Source organism: Symphalangus syndactylus, chromosome 11 (genome assembly GCF_028878055.3).
Source record: "Symphalangus syndactylus isolate Jambi chromosome 11, NHGRI_mSymSyn1-v2.1_pri, whole genome shotgun sequence".
NCBI lineage: Eukaryota > Metazoa > Chordata > Mammalia > Primates > Hylobatidae > Symphalangus > Symphalangus syndactylus.
The window spans coordinates 81,044,395-81,062,474 of record NC_072433.2 but is presented as its reverse complement, the minus strand read 5'-3'; the positions used below and the strand labels follow the sequence as shown (position 1 = coordinate 81,062,474).

The following is an 18,080-nucleotide window of genomic DNA, read 5'->3' as shown; positions in this document are numbered from 1 at the left end:
GTGGGGACAGAGCCACATCGTGGTTGGTTTAAAGAATGAAGGGCTGTGATTGTCTAGCCAAGGTCATTGTGCTCTTCCTCCTTGGAAACTTTGAAACTGAGGTCAGAGCCTCTCTTTCTCCTTCCCTCCTTAGCTTTCTCCACACAAGGCCCACAGCTGGATGCCTGAGCCAGGGGCATGATGGAGGGACAAATTAAGATCGTTGGGTCTCTGGTGGGATAAGGGCCCAAGGAAAAAGGAGCCTGATGTTGGTGAGTCAGATATTGCAGGGAGCATCCTCAGTGGGGGACAGTGGGTCAGGCCAGTTCAGAGACCTGTCTCTAGAGTGGGAAAGAGAAGACACACACCTAGATCTCTGTTGGTTGAGGAAACTCTGGACCAAGAAGCTGGGTTAGAATGGGAAACAAAAGGACCTTCAAGGCTGGGGGAAGAAACATGGCATTAGTTACAAAGTTCTGCCCCAGTGAGGGACTGGAATCTGGCAGTTTGGGGGTGGAGTCGGGGGGTAGAATCTGAGGTAGTAAACTGATGTTAACTAGAAACTCAAGCAGGGATGCCTAGGTTTCTTAGGGCGCAGGGACTGGGGATGTGCAAAGAGGAACTGTTGGCAGTACTTGTGACCATAAAGATAGTAGTGAGGGGGCAGTTTATGAATTGAGGGGTCCTCCCAGCAATATCTGGCATATAGATATTTAATAATTATTTGTGAAGACAAGAGGTTAGGTAGTTCCTGGGGATCAGGGGTCCTAAGTTTCTGAAGAGGCATAAGAAAATACCTGGGTTCTATTCAGGGAGAGGATGGAGGCAGTGAGTAAGGGACTCCAGACAGCTTGGAGATGCAAATCCCAAAAGGGAGCTTTGTACCTCTGTGGGAGTTGGAAGCAAAGGTCAGGGTTGGGGGCTCACTCCCTTAACCCTAGGACCCAGGAGTTCCTATGGATCTACCAGATTTCCCCGCCTACGCACAGGCACCCTTGGCCTGTAACGCCTTCTCTGCCCACTGGGGGGCGGGGCTTGAGAGGGCCGGTGGCTGTTCTGAAGCCTCGAGGGCCATCAGTTCCTACCGGAGCCGCTGCGGGTGCCATTCCACCCATGGCCGGACACAGGCCCTCAAACCACTTCTGCCCCCTTCCAGGCAGTGGTGGGGGCGGCCCCAGAGGGCCGATGCCCCTGCGGGTTGACACTTTGACCTGGTTGAGCACCCAGGCGGCCCCTGGCAGGGTGATGGTCTGGCCGGCAGTCAGGCCAGGGGTCTGCCCAGGCCCTGAGGTGTGGAGGATTCCCCTGGGTACCCTGCCACACGAATTCCGGGGCTGGATAGCACCCTGCAGGCCCTGTCTTGGAGCTAGTGAGGCAGGGGACTGGTTGCGACGCCCCTCCGATGGCGCCCTCCCCGGGCCCTACATTGCCCTGCGGAGCATCCCGAAGTTGCCGCTGCCAGAGGACATCTCGGGCATACTGAAAGAGTTGCAGCAACTGGCCAAGGAGCTGAGGCGGAAGAGGTTGAGCCTAGGGTACTCGCAGGCTGATGTGGGGATCGCTGTGGGAGCTCTATTTGGGAAGGTGCTTAGCCAGACGACCATCTGCCGCTTCGAGGCCCAGCAGCTAAGCCTCGCCAACATGTGGAAGCTGCGACCACTGCTGAAAAAGTGGCTGGAGGAAGTGGAAGCAGAGAACCTTCTTGGCTTATGCAAAATGGAGATGATCCTGCAACAGTCTCGGAAGTGGAGACGGGCAAGCAGGGAGCGACGAATCGGAAACAGCCTGGAGAAATTCTTCCAGCGGTGCCCTAAGCCCACAACTCAGCAAATCAGCCACATTGCTGGGTGCCTCCAGCTGCAGAAGGATGTGGTTCGAGTTTGGTTCTATAACCGCAGCAAGATGGGCAGTCGATCAACCAATGATGCTTCCCCACGGGAGATTGTGGGGACAGCCGGGCCTCCTTGCCCAGGGGCACCAGTGTGCTTTCACCTGGGACTGTGGCTCCCAGTGGATATCCCCCACTATACACGCCTCTACTCTGCAGGGGTAGCCCACTCCTCTGCCCCAGCCACCACTCTGGGCCTCCTCAGACTTTAGGGCTGAGGGACTTGCCCTTCGCGGCACAGTTGGAGAGGGAAGAAGAAGGGAAAACCCAGGAAATGTCTCTGGGGTTCATTTGAAGGCTTTTAGCATTAATTTCTCATTCACTGTCTAAAGAAGTTAAGGATACATAGTAGGGAATGGGGGTGGGAATTGTTCAAGAAAAACCTGGGAGAGAAGATTAAGTTTATTGCAGTTTTGTGTTTTCCCTTTGTTTCCCTAGCATTGGTTTAAAGGTACATTACAGTATATAGATGGTTTCGATATTTTGTTCCTTTTTTTATTAAATATTGTGTCTGTTATTCCTTGTGGTTATCAGTAAACATAGGGATTAAATTTTTTTATAAACACAATACTAAGTGAAAAACTCAAGTCACAGAAGAGTACCTTAGTATACAATTTTTTGCTTAAAATCAAGCAGAACTCTGTGTAAATACAAACACAAAATCCAGGATAATAATCTTGAGGGAATGACTTGAGAATGTGATAGGGAAGAAACACACAGAGCCCACCTAGAGCCCTTGCTGAGACACCTGAGCTTTCTTGGAAGATTCTTTTTTTTTTTTTTTTTTTTTCTGATTTACCTTTTCGTTTCTGGTGCCCCAGCTTCATGTCAGGGTCTCAGTTCATCTCCCTACTTTATGCAGCCCCATGGGATTATGTCATGTCCTGCCACAGTCACTGTATTCTAAACTCCTTTGTTACTGAGGTTGGCAAGCTGGACTTCAGAGCTTCAGTCCCAGCTGTAGCTTACTCCTCCAGTTTTCACCTCTATTTGGTTCCCTGGGAATTTCCCTTACTTTCTCTTGCTCTCTTATATGGTTTTGAGAGGATATTTGTAATAGTTTATCCAAACTTCCCTGGTGGTTTTTGCCATTATACGTCAAATAACTCCTCTAATTTCATCTCTGAAATTGGTCTTTTCAGTTTTCCACTTCTACTTTGGTCAATTTTGGTCACCATATACTAAATGGAAACCATTTAGTACCTCTGTGTTTTCAAATCTGCTGTCACACACCTGCATGCTCTATCTATTGTCCTAGAATTCTATCAGTATGTATTATATCAGAGTTTATGTCTTATTTCTGGATACTAATCTTGTCAATTTTTGCTTCTTTTGTAATCAGTCTTGCAAATGTTTTATCTATAGGTATTTTCAAAGTGTAAGCTTTTTTCCTTATTCTACTTACTACAATTTTTATTCCCTAGTTAATTAATTTTCACTTCATTCTTCTTAATTTTTTCCTAGTTTCTTCTGGTTTCTTTCATTGTTCTTTTTTAGATAATTTTTAGATGAGTACTTAGTTTGTTTCTTTCTTTTTTTTTTTCTAGTGGCTGTATAGAGAATAACTCTTGTGGGCCCAAGAGTGCAAACCAGGGGCCCAATAAGAGACTCAACTCTGGGCCGGGCATGGTGTCTCATGGCTGTAATCCCAGCACTTTGGGAGGCCAAGGCGGGAAGATCACGAGGTCAAGAGATCGAGACTTAACTCTGATCTTCTGACCTCAAGTTCAGGGATAATTTTACTGTCACACAAGTCAGGTGTGACTAAGCTTTTTATTTAATCTTTTCTTCACGAGACTGTAGAAACTTTACCTTTGCCTATTTTTGTGTGTGTGATAAAATATAAAATTTGCCATTGTAATCATTTTAAGTGTAAATTCAGTGACATTAATTACATTCACAATGTTAGGCAACCATCGCCACTATCCATTTCCAACATTTTTCCATCACTCCAAACAGAAACTCTTCTCATTAAGCAGTAACTCCATTCCCCTATCCCCCTACTCCTGGTAACCTTTCTGTGAATTTGCCAGTTCTAAGCAGTTCATATTCATGGAACCATACAACATTTGACCTTTTGTATCTGGCTTATTTCACTTAGCACATTTTCAAGGTTCATCTATGTTGTAGTGTGTATCAGAACTTCATTCCTTTTTATGACTGAATAATATTCCATTGTATGGATATGCCACATTTTGTTTATCCATTCCTCTGATGATGGGCACTTAGATTGTTTTCATTAATAGCCAATGGGCTATTGTGAATGATACTGCTATGAACATTTACATATAATAATCTATTTGTTTACCTGTTGTTTTAGTTCTCTTGGATATATACATAGGAGTGGAATTTCTGAGTCATACAGTAATTCTATGCTTAACTTTTTGGGAAACTACCAAACTGTTTTCCATAGTGAAGGCATCATTTTACATTCCCACCAGCAATCTACAAGAGTTATAGTTTTTCCATATCCCTGGCAGCACTTGTTATTTTTTTTTTAATTATAGCCATCTTGGTAGCTGTTAAGTGGTGTCTCATTGTGGTTTTGATTTGTATTTCTCTAATGATTAATGATGTTGAGCATCTTTTCCTATGCTTATTGTCTATTTTGTATCTTCTTTAAAGAAATGTCTATTCAAGTCCTTTGCCTATTTTTAAAATTGGGTTGTTTGTCTTTTCTTCACAGAGTCTGGATATTAAGCCCTTATCAGATATATGGTTTGCAAATATTTTCTCCCATTCTGTGGGTTGTCCTTTCACTCTTTTGACTGTATCTTTTGATGCAGACAGACTTTAATTTTTATTAAGTCCAGTTTATCCATTTTTTCTTTTGTTGCTTAGGCTTTTGGTGTTGCCAAATGCAAAGTCATGAAGATTTGCTCCTGTGTTTTCTTCTATGAATTTTACAGTTTTATTTATTAAATTTAGGACTTTGATCCATTTCAAGTTAATTTTTGTATATGGTATGAGGTAAGTGCCCAACTTCATTCCTTTGCATGTGGATAGCCAGTTTTCCCAGCACCATTTGTTGAGGAGATGTTCTTTCTGCATTGAATGATCTTAGCACCCTTGTCAAAAATCAGTTGACCGCACATGTGAGGGATTATTTCTGGGCTCTCAACTCTCTTCTGTTGGTCTATATGTCTGTCTTTATGGCAGTACCACACTGTTTTGACTACTGTAGCTTTATAGTGAGTTTTGAAATGGGGAAGTGTGAGTCTTCCAATTTTGTTCTTCCATATATATATATATATGCCATATATATACATGCCATATATATGCCATATATATACATGCCATATATATGCCATATATATACATGCCATATATATATATATACACACACACACACACACCATTGTGGGTTACTTGAAATTTCATTGGAATTTTAGGATCAGTTTTTCCATTTCTTTCCAAAACACCATTGAGATTTTGTTACAGAGTGCACACTGAACCCTCATATTGCTTTAGGGAGTGTTGTCATCTTAACGATTTTAAGTCTTCCAATCCATGAACACAGGCTGTCTTTCCACTTATGTCTTCTTTAATTTCTTTGAGCAATGTTTTAGTTTTCAGTGTACAAGCCTTTCACTTTCTTAAAGTTATTTGTAGGTATTTTATTCTTTTGGATACTACTGTAAATGGAATAGTTTCCTTCATTTCCTTTTCAAATTGTTCATCACTAATGGATAGAAATACAACTGATTTTCCTGTGTTGATTTTGTATCCTGCGACTTTGCAGATTTAGTTCTAACTGGTTTTTTGGTGCATTCTTTATGGTTTTCTACATATAAATCATGTCATCTGTGAATAAAGATAGTTTTGCTTCTTCCTTTCCGATTTGGATACCCTTTCTTTTTCTTACTCACTTGCTCTGGCAAAAATGTGTAGTACTGTGTTGTATAAAAGTAGCAGAAGGGGACATCCTTGTCTTGTTTTTGTTCTTAGGAGAAAACTTTCAGTCTTTTCACCATTGAGTGTGACGTTAGCTCTGGCTTTTTCATATGTAGTCTTTACATGTTGAGGAAGTTCCTTTTTTCTTAGGTTATTGAATGTTTTATATGCAAGGGTATGGGTTTTTGACAGTTTCTCTGGAATAAATGAAAAATGCTTAAGGGATATATGAAATCCTATGACTATTTCATAAGATTATGCTAACTACCTGTACCACTACTTCCTTCCCCAGTACTACCATCACCATTGCACCCACACCTAAGAGACCTAAACTTTTTTTTTCTCCAACTCTAAGGGTGGTTATTTTTCTGTTTTGAGGGATCTCATTCTCATGACATCTTCGTAAGAGGAAATGACTTACCCGGGGTGATGAAAATAAGTTTTAAACCAGATCTTCCATAGTCCACAACATGAAGTAGCCCAGATGTAGCTCAGCTTTCAGGAATGAACTTTTGGTGAAGTACTTTAAAAACAAAAAGTCGAGCAAATATTAATGCTGCACTTACATTCTTCTAACTCTTTAAAAAGACTACTTAATTATAAACAAATTGTAACAACTTTAATTTTCAGAACATACTTATAAGCTGTATTGTTTCAGGTGGACAATGGAGATATATCAAGATTACACATATACACTTGTAAAAGATTAGCTTGAGTTCCCAGTTTATTTACTCAAGAATATAGCATCACATTGGAAATATGATGGCCACAAAGCAGGTGTAAATGAACCGTATATATCAGCACAGCTTCCCATGGTCCAGCGTCCTTGATGACAATGCCCAAAATACGGCACTGGATAAATGTGTGGAAATGAATTCCACACTACAGCTTTTTTATCCTTAGGGCTACATCAGTGCTCAAGAAAAACTTATTGTCTGTTCTTAATGCTTCCATTTAAGAGAATGTTTGGAGATGTTAAGCTTCTTCTGGTTCTTGGACCAAACTCAGTGACAGTGAATCCACAACATCATCAAGCAGAAGAATCTGAATTAGTGTCTGGGTCTCTGATACCAGCTTACAACATCCCAGTGAGACCATTTCCTCCACACAAGCTACAGGGACCCAGCTTAACAAATGTATGCTTTTTCTTCTTGTCAGTATCTAAAGGTAGAGCACTGAGGATCCACATAAGTTAGTGAAAATAGAGCCAAATCCTAATTGCTTAGCTTTAGATTCAGTAGGTGACTAATCACTTGCTATTGGATTATCCCACTAAAAGTCACACAGCACCAACTCCACTTCATCGTTTTCCTAGACAGCCCTTCTGGAAAGCCTTGGAAAGGCGATGTTTCAGCAGAGTCCGACTGTGTTGAATGCCAGAATAAACAACTCTGATTGTGTTGTGAACATAAGAGCTGTGAAGAGGCACTGACCTCAGCTGCTCCTTCAGTTCTTCTGCAGCCTCTACAGATGTGGAGAAATTGTGATGAGCTCTCAATCTTAGGGAACAGCTCCTAGAGTCCATCTCAGCCCCCGCATAGCTGCATCATTGACACAGCTGCCCCACCTCTGCTTAGGCAAATCCTCTATATGTCACTAATCAGCTTCACATAATTTAAAAGATTTTCCATCACTAGATCTCTTGACTTGCTGTGAAAAGAGAAAAGGCTGGACCTTAGGGAAACCTTTATACTGAAGTGATTTCAGATTTTTCAGAGATTTAAGTTGATATGTGAAACTTTAATCATAAGATCCCTTAAACAGAAGAATAACCACCCTTAGAGCTGGGAGAAAACCAAGACTGTGTTGTTAAGTAGTTAACAATGTTAAATGTTACAGAGATCAAGTAACATAAGAAATCAACCAAGATACATTGACCAGGTGCGGTGGCTCACGCCTGTAATTCCAGCACTTTGGGAGGCCGAGGTGGACAGATCACTTGAGGTCAGGAGTTCGAGACCAGCCTGGCCAACATGGTGAAACCCCGTCTCTACTAAAAATACAAAAATTAGCCGGGCATGGTGGTGTGCACCTTAATCCCAGCTACTCAGGAGACTGAGGCAGGAGAATCGCAGCCTGGGCAACAAAGTGAGACTCTGTCTGGAAAAAAAAAAGCAAAAGCAAAAGCAAAAGAAATCTACTAAGCCATATCATTTCAATAACTAAGATGCCATTGATACCTTTAGTAATAATGTCAGTGGCATAATTAGTAAAGGCAGATGTCAAACAAACAGTCCAAAGTCTTCATATTTGCCCAGATTTTCCCCTGCCTTAATTTAAAAAATAAATTTCAACTCCTGACTCCAATAGATCTTCACTGTCATTCTGAAAATGTTTCATTATCAAACATTTTGGTTATCTTGTATTTCCTATAGACAAGGCAAATAATTTTAATCTGAAGATGCTGAGCCCCTTTAGAGTATAAGCAGAATAATGTTTTTGTACATATGTGCATTTTCTTTAAAGATGGTTGATAGCCTTCATCACATATTCAAAGAGGACCGTGACTCTTCTTTAGATCTACAGTTTCAGAATTTAAGAAGCACCTTCCCTTTTGTCACCTTTTCAAATGATTTCCTTTGACAGTACCTTATATAATAGGTAATTTCTGGTTTTCTTTGAATCTATATTTTCTAGATATCTCCAGCTCAGTGTCATATGAAGGCCCTGAGTTGCATTTTACATAAGTCTTTTAAGTTCAGACTAAATAATATATTGATTATTGCCTTTCTTGTTCTTACACTCTTATCAATCCTTGGCACTTTAATTAAAATCTTATCATAAGGAACAATTTTTCTTTTTCATAGAAGTTTTCTTATTCACTAAGAAATCATGGGGTGTTTGGATACCTGCCCTTATTTCAAAGCATGATCTTTTTCTTGAATTAGCATCTGTTTCGATAATTTCATTTTTTTGAAAGAGATATACTGTATATCCTTGTTTGTTATACCAAATCTGTCTCATGGGGATTTGTTTTTCAGAATAGCCACTTTTGTTTATGCTTTCTTCTAGGAATAGTCTTGCCTACTAAACAGTATTGGTTTTCTTGGCAAAATCTATTCAAGATTAATTCTTTTCAGAATGCAAAAATTATTTATGTCAAACTGTGTTTTTAAAGTGAAAACTACAAAGCCATTGCAATTAAACCTAGTGGAAATGTACTTGACAAAGTGATTCTAAACTGAAAGAATAAAACTTAGAAAATAGTTAAGGAAATTTCAAAGGTAAAGATTTAGGTGGCCAATTATTTAACAGTGTGACAGTGGTGGTGGTGATGGGCAAAATAACATAAACAAATATTTATTTATTGGAAAGTGAATTGGTACAACCTTCATGAAAGGCTGTTAGGTAATTCATATGGAAAACTTTTAAAACGTGCATTTCCATTGGCCCATCATTTCAACTTTTAAGAATTTTTATAAGAAAATAATTGTGTGTGGCCAGATGCAGTGGCTCACGCTTGTAATCCCAGCACTTTGGGAGGCTGAGGCGGGCAGATCACAAGGTCAAGATATCAAGACCATCCTGGTCTACATGGTAAAAACCCGTCTCTACTAAAAATACAAAAATTAGCTGGGTTTGGTGATGCATGCCTGTAGTCCCAGCTACTCAGGAGGCTGAGACAGGAGAATGGCATGAACCCGGGAGGCAGAGGTTGCAGTGAGCCCAGATCATACCCCTGGACTACAGTCTGGCAACAGAGCAAGACTCCATCTCAAAAAAAAAAGGAAAGAAAAGAAAATAATTTTGTGTGTGTGTGTAAGGATTTAGCAAAAAGAGTGGTCATGCAGAAATTTTTTTAAAAGTTTAACAACAAAAAATTAGAAACAACCTAAATGTTTAACAAAGGGTTAAGTAAATAAAATTAAACATGATAGAAAGTTAAAATTATATTATAGAACCACAGTTTTGATAGAAAGTTCAGAGTAAATTGTTGAATGAAGCAAAACAACTTATTAAACTTCATACCATTTTTAAATGATATATTACGTAGAGAAAAAATCTAAATGTATATACAGGTATTGGTATTGTTAGTGATTTTTTTTAGAATTTTTGCTGTATGTATTTATTATACAATTTTAAACATCCAAGACATATTTTTAAACAAAGGCTCTAGGAGATCTAGAGTTCCAAAAGATACACATTCTCCTAGTCTTCTTTGTTTCTAAAATAGTAATTTCTCCTTACAAAGCAATGTTTAAAAGAGTAAATCTGACCTATTCATTTTTAGTCACATTTTTAGTTTCTGTAAAAGAAGGGCAATTATCTAAATGGAGGAGTACGGAGCCATATACATTAGAAAAACATTGCTAAAAATTAAGGTTTGGGTTTTTTTTTTTTAAATCAGAGGCCCATTAATGTTAAAGAGCTTCAGTGTAGCACAGTGAGTGAAGACACCTGCCATATGTCTGTTTTTCTGCACAACATGGTAATTTACAATTACAATTAGTGTGTTTATATACCTCTGTAGTTAACCCATATTTAGAATATAATGTAAGCCCAAATCATTTTCATGTTTCTGAATGTTCACTTTTCAATTTTAAAAAGCATTTGAAAATATTGAAATCCTGATTTTAACACAGTAGAATCTTCTTTGCTTGTCATTTTTGAAGAAACCAAATGAATATAAATGAGCTCTATGGATTTCTAAGTTGGAAGGCAAGGTCAGTTCCTGTGATTACATCCCCAGCCAGATGAAAGATGAACTGTCATGAACTGAATCCACCCCAATACCCAGTGAAATCCTTAAAACAAGTCATTAGCATGATCATGGCTACACCAGTGAAGAGAAACATGACAGGAAGCTTTGGGAGAGGCTACATGGTTTATCAAAGGGGCTACCTCTAGAAAACAGTCTGTTAAGTTGCCACTGTGCCACCTCACTTTCCGCTAGGAGCACAGCTAAGAGGCAGAATTAGCTACTTTGGTCTTGAACCTTGGACTTAGGTTTTCTTCCTGCAGCTTCCAACAAAATGACAAAATACAAACTAGCTTCACTTGCTGCTATCAGCTCTTCTATTGCCAAAGACTGTGGTTGGAAAAGGAAACGTTGGGGCCTTCCTGAGATTTCACTGCATTTAAAAATCAATATTCTTTTTAAAAACTGTACAGCCTGAATGTCATTTCTTCTTCAAAGGAATAACTGTATTGCTTAACAAGTAGTCTTCCTTTTCCTTTCAGGATGTATAATGTAGACCATCTTCTAGGACTAGGTTGAGTGGCCAGGGCAGTGTATAAGATGCATTGGGTTGATTCATTATTTTAGAATGGATGATAATGTTCCTAGATCTGCTTTAAAAGTTTGAGTATTATTGATTGAGTAGTGGAAAATCTTAACATATACCTTTTTAATTGAAAGAGAATTTGTTTCAGTATGCCATGCTATTAGTTTTCTAGGACTGCCAAACAAAGTACCACAGATTGGGTGGCTTGCACAACAGAAATTTATTTTCATGCAGTTCTGGAAGTTAAAAGTGTGAGATGAGGTTGGGGGCAGGGTTGGTTCCTTGTGAGGGTTTTGAGGGAAGGATCTGGCCCAGGCTTTTTTCCTTGGCTTGTAAATGGTGGTATTCTCGCTGTATCTTTACATTGTCTTCCTTCTGTATATGTGTGTGTCCCTATTTCCTCTTTTTGTAAGTGATATTGCATTAGGACCTACCCTAATGACCTCATTTTAACCTAATTACCTCAGTAAAGATCCTATCTCCAGATACAGTCACATTCTAAGATACTGGAGCTTGGGACTTCAACACATAAATTTGGTGGGGGACACAATTCACCCAATAACACCTACTACCCCTACTGTAGAGAAAAAAATAGGTGATCAGGGATAGGTTTGGAAAGGCAGAGAGACTTTGTTGTTTCCTACAAAGGAGTTAAATAAGGTGGTATAATGGAAAGGAAAGAGTATTAGCCACAGAGTCAAATAGTCCCAGATCTGCATTCAAATAATACCACCATTCTAGGGTTATCTTCTCAGGAAAATTTTACAAAAAATAAAATTTCTTCTCTCCCCACCAATAACCTTCTGGGCTGAAGAATTACAGTAACTTATTTATCTGTATTTTCGGAGCAGGACAATTGAACTCTCATCAGTAAAATGAGAGTCTCACTTATATTAGGAAGAAAATTTTGATATTTTGATAGAGATATGATTCTTAAATTTCCCCAGAAAAGTTGATATGTGAACTTATTAAGAAAGCTGTGTCACTTTTCGCTAAGAATTGTCAGCCACTAAGCTTATCAAGCTAATGTACAGAACAGTCAGGTGACTTGCCTTTAATTTGTCATTGTGTTTATGAAAAGAAGAGCTAAAACAGAAGAGAACAAGTTTAGACAGTGACTGTTTTCATAAACAGTTTTAATAGTATTGCTAAATCCAAGTAGACATGTAAGTTTTTTACATATATTTACTGTAAATATTTCTGTAATAATCAACCATTAAATAATACAGATATATAAATGATCACCTCATTCAAACATTTTTTTTTGGCACCAATCTATTTGCTAAATATTTATTACCTTTGATATTTAAACCAAAGAGAAAAGATGGGGGAAAAAAAAACTCCCTATACAGGGATTTAGTGTGTTATTCTTTACTCCCCTGAAAAGCCAATCACTCCAACACCATAGCGAAAAAAGAACGTTTTGCTGCTTCTGTGTCACATCATTAAAGTAGTTAATCTGCAGCCATAAATTTTTGTCTTATGGGCCAAGAAATTTTAAGTAAAATACTAACAAAAATGTAACACTTTTAAATGAGAAGTGAAAGCATCTTTATCCTTTTTATTTGAGTTTCCAGAAATGGCATGCTCCATAAAAAATTGTATCATTTTTATTTTTAAACTGAGTTTCTTGCATTAGTCAGTAAACAATTTATTTAGTGAACATTCTCTGTGCACATATATACACCATGTGAACATTTAAGAAACAGAAGGTGCTTGAATTTGTGAGATTTAAATATTTTCTCACAGTTGATCCAGTGATACCACAGTTGAAATAAAACCATATATAAATGAAATCCCACTTTCTACTAAAATGTAAGTGTAGATTTTTTAATTATTGTTTTAATGAGGACAATAACGATTCCATGTATTCAGTGGAACATCTTACAAATCTTCAGCATGTTTACTCTCATGTGCATTCTAAGACTCACCATAAAACTACCTATCCTAATTACAGATATGCATATTCATTGTATTACATTATCTAACTAGACATTTTATATTGCTAATTTTCCTACAAATATTATTAACTTTTAAAACTATAAGCAATTATTTGATTTCTCATTTATGTTGTTCTCCTAAAAACGTACATACACATATCAGTATACATATTTTAAGTATATTATTTGAAATATGGGCTGTGTAGACCATATGTAATACCCCAGGACATGACAAGCAAAATGATAATACTCACCATAGCAATGTTTGGCCATTTCCCAGCCATCCTTGCTGTGGTCCCAAACCAACTCCTGCTTTTCCTCGAGGCTCTGCATCTTCATATTCATGTAAGCAGTAACATTGTACCTCTATACTTCATCCTCAGTGACCAAATATCTAATTAGCACCTGTTAAGGGCTAGGCACTAAAGATTCAGAATTAGACAAGAAGCACATAGGCTTGAGAGAGGAAAGAAGTGAGAAAATCAAGGATTACATCACCAAGCGGCCAGTGTTAGAGGAATGGGCAGAGGAACAACACAAAGAAAGGAGCAAAGAACTCAGTGGAAATATATGGAAACATTCTTAAGAACAGGGAACAACGTAAAGGATAACTAGGAGTGGAGGGGGGTGAGGAGAGAGAGAAAGAAAGACAGAGAGCAAGAGAGAGATGAAGGAAGGGGAGGAAAAGTGAAGGGAGTTTATTTTGACTGAGAATCTGGACTGTAATTTGTTACTGCAATTAGGAGTTAAATGTAGTGGTAAAAATACAGCCATAGCCAAAAAGTTATATAGTTCTCAGTATATAATTACTTGAGCCTTCCAAAATGCTTTAGAAGAAATATTTTCTTAACATTAAAGATTAATATATCAGTCTTTCAAAAAGACATTGAACAACACAACAGATAATTTATTTAACTGTAGTACTTTTGTTAATGATGTTGTTGTCATTCAAGACAAAAAATCATTCTTCCTGTGACTGGTTTTTATATTGACTTATGTCAAATAGCCTAAGTCATAATACTAAGTTCTAAGGTTCTAACGGCCTTTCTTCCAGGAACTAATGTAATTTAGTACTGGTGTAAAGCTTCTCAATGGTTTGCCTTGAACCATGGATCAGCAAGTCCAGAGAAATTAATGGTTTAGCAGATCCGCTGGCCTGTTCTTATCAAGAGTCAATTGTCTTCATCAGGCTTTTGATTAAAAAAAACTGTTAATCAGTTTCTTTAAATTTATTGTAATCTCATAAATAAACTACTGAAAAGTGTTTGGAAATTGAAGAAACCACCAGACACAAGACAATCTCTTAAGTAAAAGCCTACTTGCCTTTGTTTGCAAAAACATGTATCTGATTAGAAACTCTGTTGATTGTCATGGAACACAGTCAAACTGTTTCTATTCACAGCTCATTATATGAGAGAATGCCTAGCACGATGCTGGAGATGAAATAGATATCAATAAATTTTTATATCAAACAATTGACTTAAGATAAATAATTAATTCTTCTGCATTTTATTCTCATATGAAATTAAAATGATTGATATACTCCTGGTCAGAATCATTCTGAGAACAACAACAAAGAAAAACCAACCACCTTTGTAAAAATTATTGAAAACTTTTTAGGCATAAAGAACAACGCAGTTCTTAATTATACTTTTTTGTGAAATGAGAAAACCGTATATATATATATATATATATATATATATATCTTTAGTAATTATTAAGTCCGATGTTGCTTCCATCTGTGAATACTGAAATCCTTAATGTATATATTGATCCTTATAAAACTTTCTAAAATGAGAGTCCAGTTTCTAAAATGAGTCCTTATAAAACTGCAGAATTCTAAAAAGATTCGTTTTTCCCCCAAGTCATGCAGACTCACTGGTGTCAGTGGCTATGAATAAACACATGAGTCCTGACACCATACTTTGTTTTTAAATACAAGTGACACTTTCTAGCATAAATTGTTTCAGCAGGTGAATTTTTTTGCAGATAGGCCAAAAATCTATTAGAACCCAGGACTGATAGATCTGTTTCTTAAGAATATCTCTTACTTCTGATAATCCCCAAAGTGTATATAATGAAACATGTTAGGTGAATAATTTTGAGAGGTCTGCTCAAGGTAGTGGACTCATGTTTAGTGCCTTCCACTGGGCAATTGCCTTTTCAGACCCTTACCATCTACAGAGAAGAGCCAGAAGGTATATACCCTCATAGCTTAAGGTTCCTAAAAGTTAAATATGTTGGAATTTAATAAGAATATTTAGAAAATGGAAGTTAAGTAATTATTCTGAGAACACTGAGGGTTTTTTGAGTTATTTGTAACTCAACTTGAGGTAGAATATAGCTCATGCAAATCATAATGCCAGATGAGTTGTTTTCCAACCAGCTCTTAAAATGGTTTACATGTTATAATTTAAATATTATAGTTTAAAAGGGTTAGTAAATGCTTTTCCAGAATGAATTTTCACATTGTCTTCTGGAAAAGCATGTACTAACCCTGTTATTGTCCAATGCTTCTGCTCTCTTACCCAAGAGAGATAGCTATACCTAGTTTTCAGTTGTTTATGAGTACATTGTTTATTTGGGAAATTATCCACAAAAAACCATAATCTTAGACTAGCTCTTCCTTGTTTCCCAGTACATTTTCTATGCCACTTTTTCCCACTACGAAACTAGTATCTTCTCAGCAAATGCAAACTACTTTTAATTGTGCCAAGAAAAACATAATCAGGAGAATAAACTCCCTCTCTCCCACTACCCCTCCTTCCATCATTATTATGAAGTATTAGAAAACTGAATATGAATAACTTTGGATTGCCTACCACTTTTAGTGATCTATAGCATTTACATGGATAATCTAGAAACTTCTTGCCCTTAAACACATATTAGCATTTTAAAATGCCACTATTATAATTTGCTGTATAGTAATTTTACATATTCAAATATGTAGACATGAATTCAAACATGAATACATGAATATCAAGCTCATGTTTTATAGCACTGAAAAAAAGCTGAATACAATCTACTCGTTTCAGTTACTGTACTCTAGTACAGACTCTTCATTTTAAGTTACATAACCCCAATTCAAGCTTCTTACCAAAAAAAAAAAAAAGAAAAGTATTGATTCATGTAAACTGAAAACCCCAGATGTAGATCTACTTCTGGGATCAGTAGATCCTGGGACTCAAACTCTGTCATCCAAACTCCTTCCATCTCTCTTTCTACTTTTCTTTGCCTGTTGGCCTCATTCTTTCTTTCTCGCAGAAAGGGCTTTTTCACACAAACAGGCAGGGTACCTACAGGCAGTAGCAGCAACTTCTATTCAGCAGAATCCTAGAGAAACAGCCTTCTCTCTGCCCTAGCATCTAAATATCACTGAAGCCAAAGAGGTCACATATTAGGACAGGCTGTGATTGGCCAGCCTGAGCCAGTACCCATATCTATGAGGGGGTTGGGGGTAGGGGATGGTATTATAATTGACAGCCCAGTGAAGACTATATGGAGTTGAAGAGACATGCTTCCCTAGAGAAGAGTTTTGAATATGTCCACCATCATTGTCCTTGTGTCAATTTTTCCAGTTTCTTGAAAAATTTAATATACAGGCCACAATTAGATCTCAGGTTTCTGATACAGAGAAAAGAGAAAGTGTAGGATACTGCACGCAGGAAGATCCAATATTATAAACACTAGAACTGATCCATCACTTGACTGATGTTCGAATCTATGATTCTGAAATAGACCTCAATGTTAGCACGGTGCCCCAAGTCATTTTTGCTGTATCAACCAATTACCACATAAAGCCTGAGGCCTGCTATGTGGAGGGCCTTCTTGCAGTACCGTTCATTTCATTCAGAACCTGTAATCCCTGACATGAGCCCCCTTATCCACCTACCTATATCCTAAGATAGCTTACTGGCATTGGTACCACAGACCAGGAGGACATGTAAGCATACGGAGACTTAGTCTGTTAGTTCTTCATATTAATCCTATTTTATCTTCTGATACAACCAATTTAATCTTTTTAAGGGAGAGCTGCTAATATTTTGGGGTTATTCTTACCAGTATTTAATTTCTGTCTTGTACTTTCATTTGGTATCTATCTTTTTAACAAATGACAGTAGATTGTAATAATCTGTTTTATAGAAATTCTTTGGGATTAGCAAGGTCCTTGTATTTGTCATCTCATTTGTTCCTAAGCTTCAGGCAAAGGAATCCCTAAAATCTCATTGATAAGCATGTTTTATTTTGAAATTGCAGTGAAAAATAAAGATCCAGAACCTAGATTGTTATGCATAAATTATGTTTATATCTAATTAAATTCTTAACAATGCTCTTGCTTTTTGTTCTTTTCCCCAGTTCTGATTTTCTGTTTTTCATTTCTGAAATAACTTTATTGTACATGATTTTCTTGTAGTCTGCCTTAAATTCCTAGCGGAAAGAAATAGGGGTATTAATTCATCAATAAATGAGTCAAGCAAACTAAAATCACTATACCAGCTACTGTTCTGCCTCTTATATCCTCAGAGAAGGTAGAAAATGTATGGTTAATGTTCTTTCAATGCTTTATATAGAGCACACTTATTTAATACAGTAGTTCCCCCCTTATTTGCAGTTTTGCTTTCCACAGTTTCAGTTACTTACAGTCAATCATGGCCAAAAAATATTAAATGGAAAATTTCAGAAATAAACAATTCTTAAGTTTTAAGTTGCGCATCATTCTAAGTAGTATGATGAACTCTCACGCTATCCTTCTCTATCCCTCATGGAACATTAATCATCCCTTTGTCCAGCATATTCACTCCATATATGCCACCCTCCCATTAGTCACTTAATAGCTGTCTCAGTTATTGTATCAGCTGTGGCAGTATCATAGTGCTTGTGTTCACATAATCCTTATTTTACTTAATAATGACCCCAAAGGGCAAGAGTAGTGATGATGGCATATTGTGATAATTGTTCTATCTTATTATTACTTACTGTTGTTCATCTCTTACTCTGCCTGATTTATAAATTAAACTTTATCATAGGTATGTATGCATAAAACAAAACACTGTATATGTAGGGTTTAGTACTATCCATGATTTCAGGCATCCACTGGGGGATAAGGGAGGATTACTGTATCACCTAGTGACTATGTTTCAAAATTAGCTTGCT

At 37.5% G+C, this 18,080-nt stretch overlaps 2 protein-coding genes across 14 annotated transcripts in view; both read left to right on the top strand.

The window, feature by feature from the left end:
- ARB2A (ARB2 cotranscriptional regulator A) overlaps positions 1 to 18,080 on the top strand; it is a 480,464-nt gene that overhangs the window by 354,689 nt on the left and 107,695 nt on the right. Inside the window, exon 12 of one of the 13 annotated variants that reach the window (XM_063612384.1) lies at positions 4,709 to 13,812. The exons of the other annotated variants lie outside the window; for them this stretch is intronic. Coding sequence (XP_063468454.1) covers positions 4,709 to 4,767 — 59 coding nt within the window. The 3' untranslated portion in view covers positions 4,768 to 13,812. Of the gene's footprint in view, positions 1 to 4,708; positions 13,813 to 18,080 lie in introns of those variants that run through there. 13 annotated transcript variants of the gene reach the window in all.
- Positions 24 to 2,384, top strand: POU5F2 (POU domain class 5, transcription factor 2). The gene has a single exon (XM_055233337.2). It carries the CDS (start codon positions 799 to 801, stop codon positions 2,077 to 2,079), a length of 1,281 nt encoding a protein of 426 aa, XP_055089312.2. The 5' UTR covers positions 24 to 798; the 3' UTR covers positions 2,080 to 2,384.

Excerpts from the sequence above, each read along its gene's own strand:
- POU5F2 (XM_055233337.2), top strand. The coding sequence starts at position 799 with ATGGAGGCAGTGAGTAAGGGACTCCAGACAGCTTGGAGATGCAAATCC.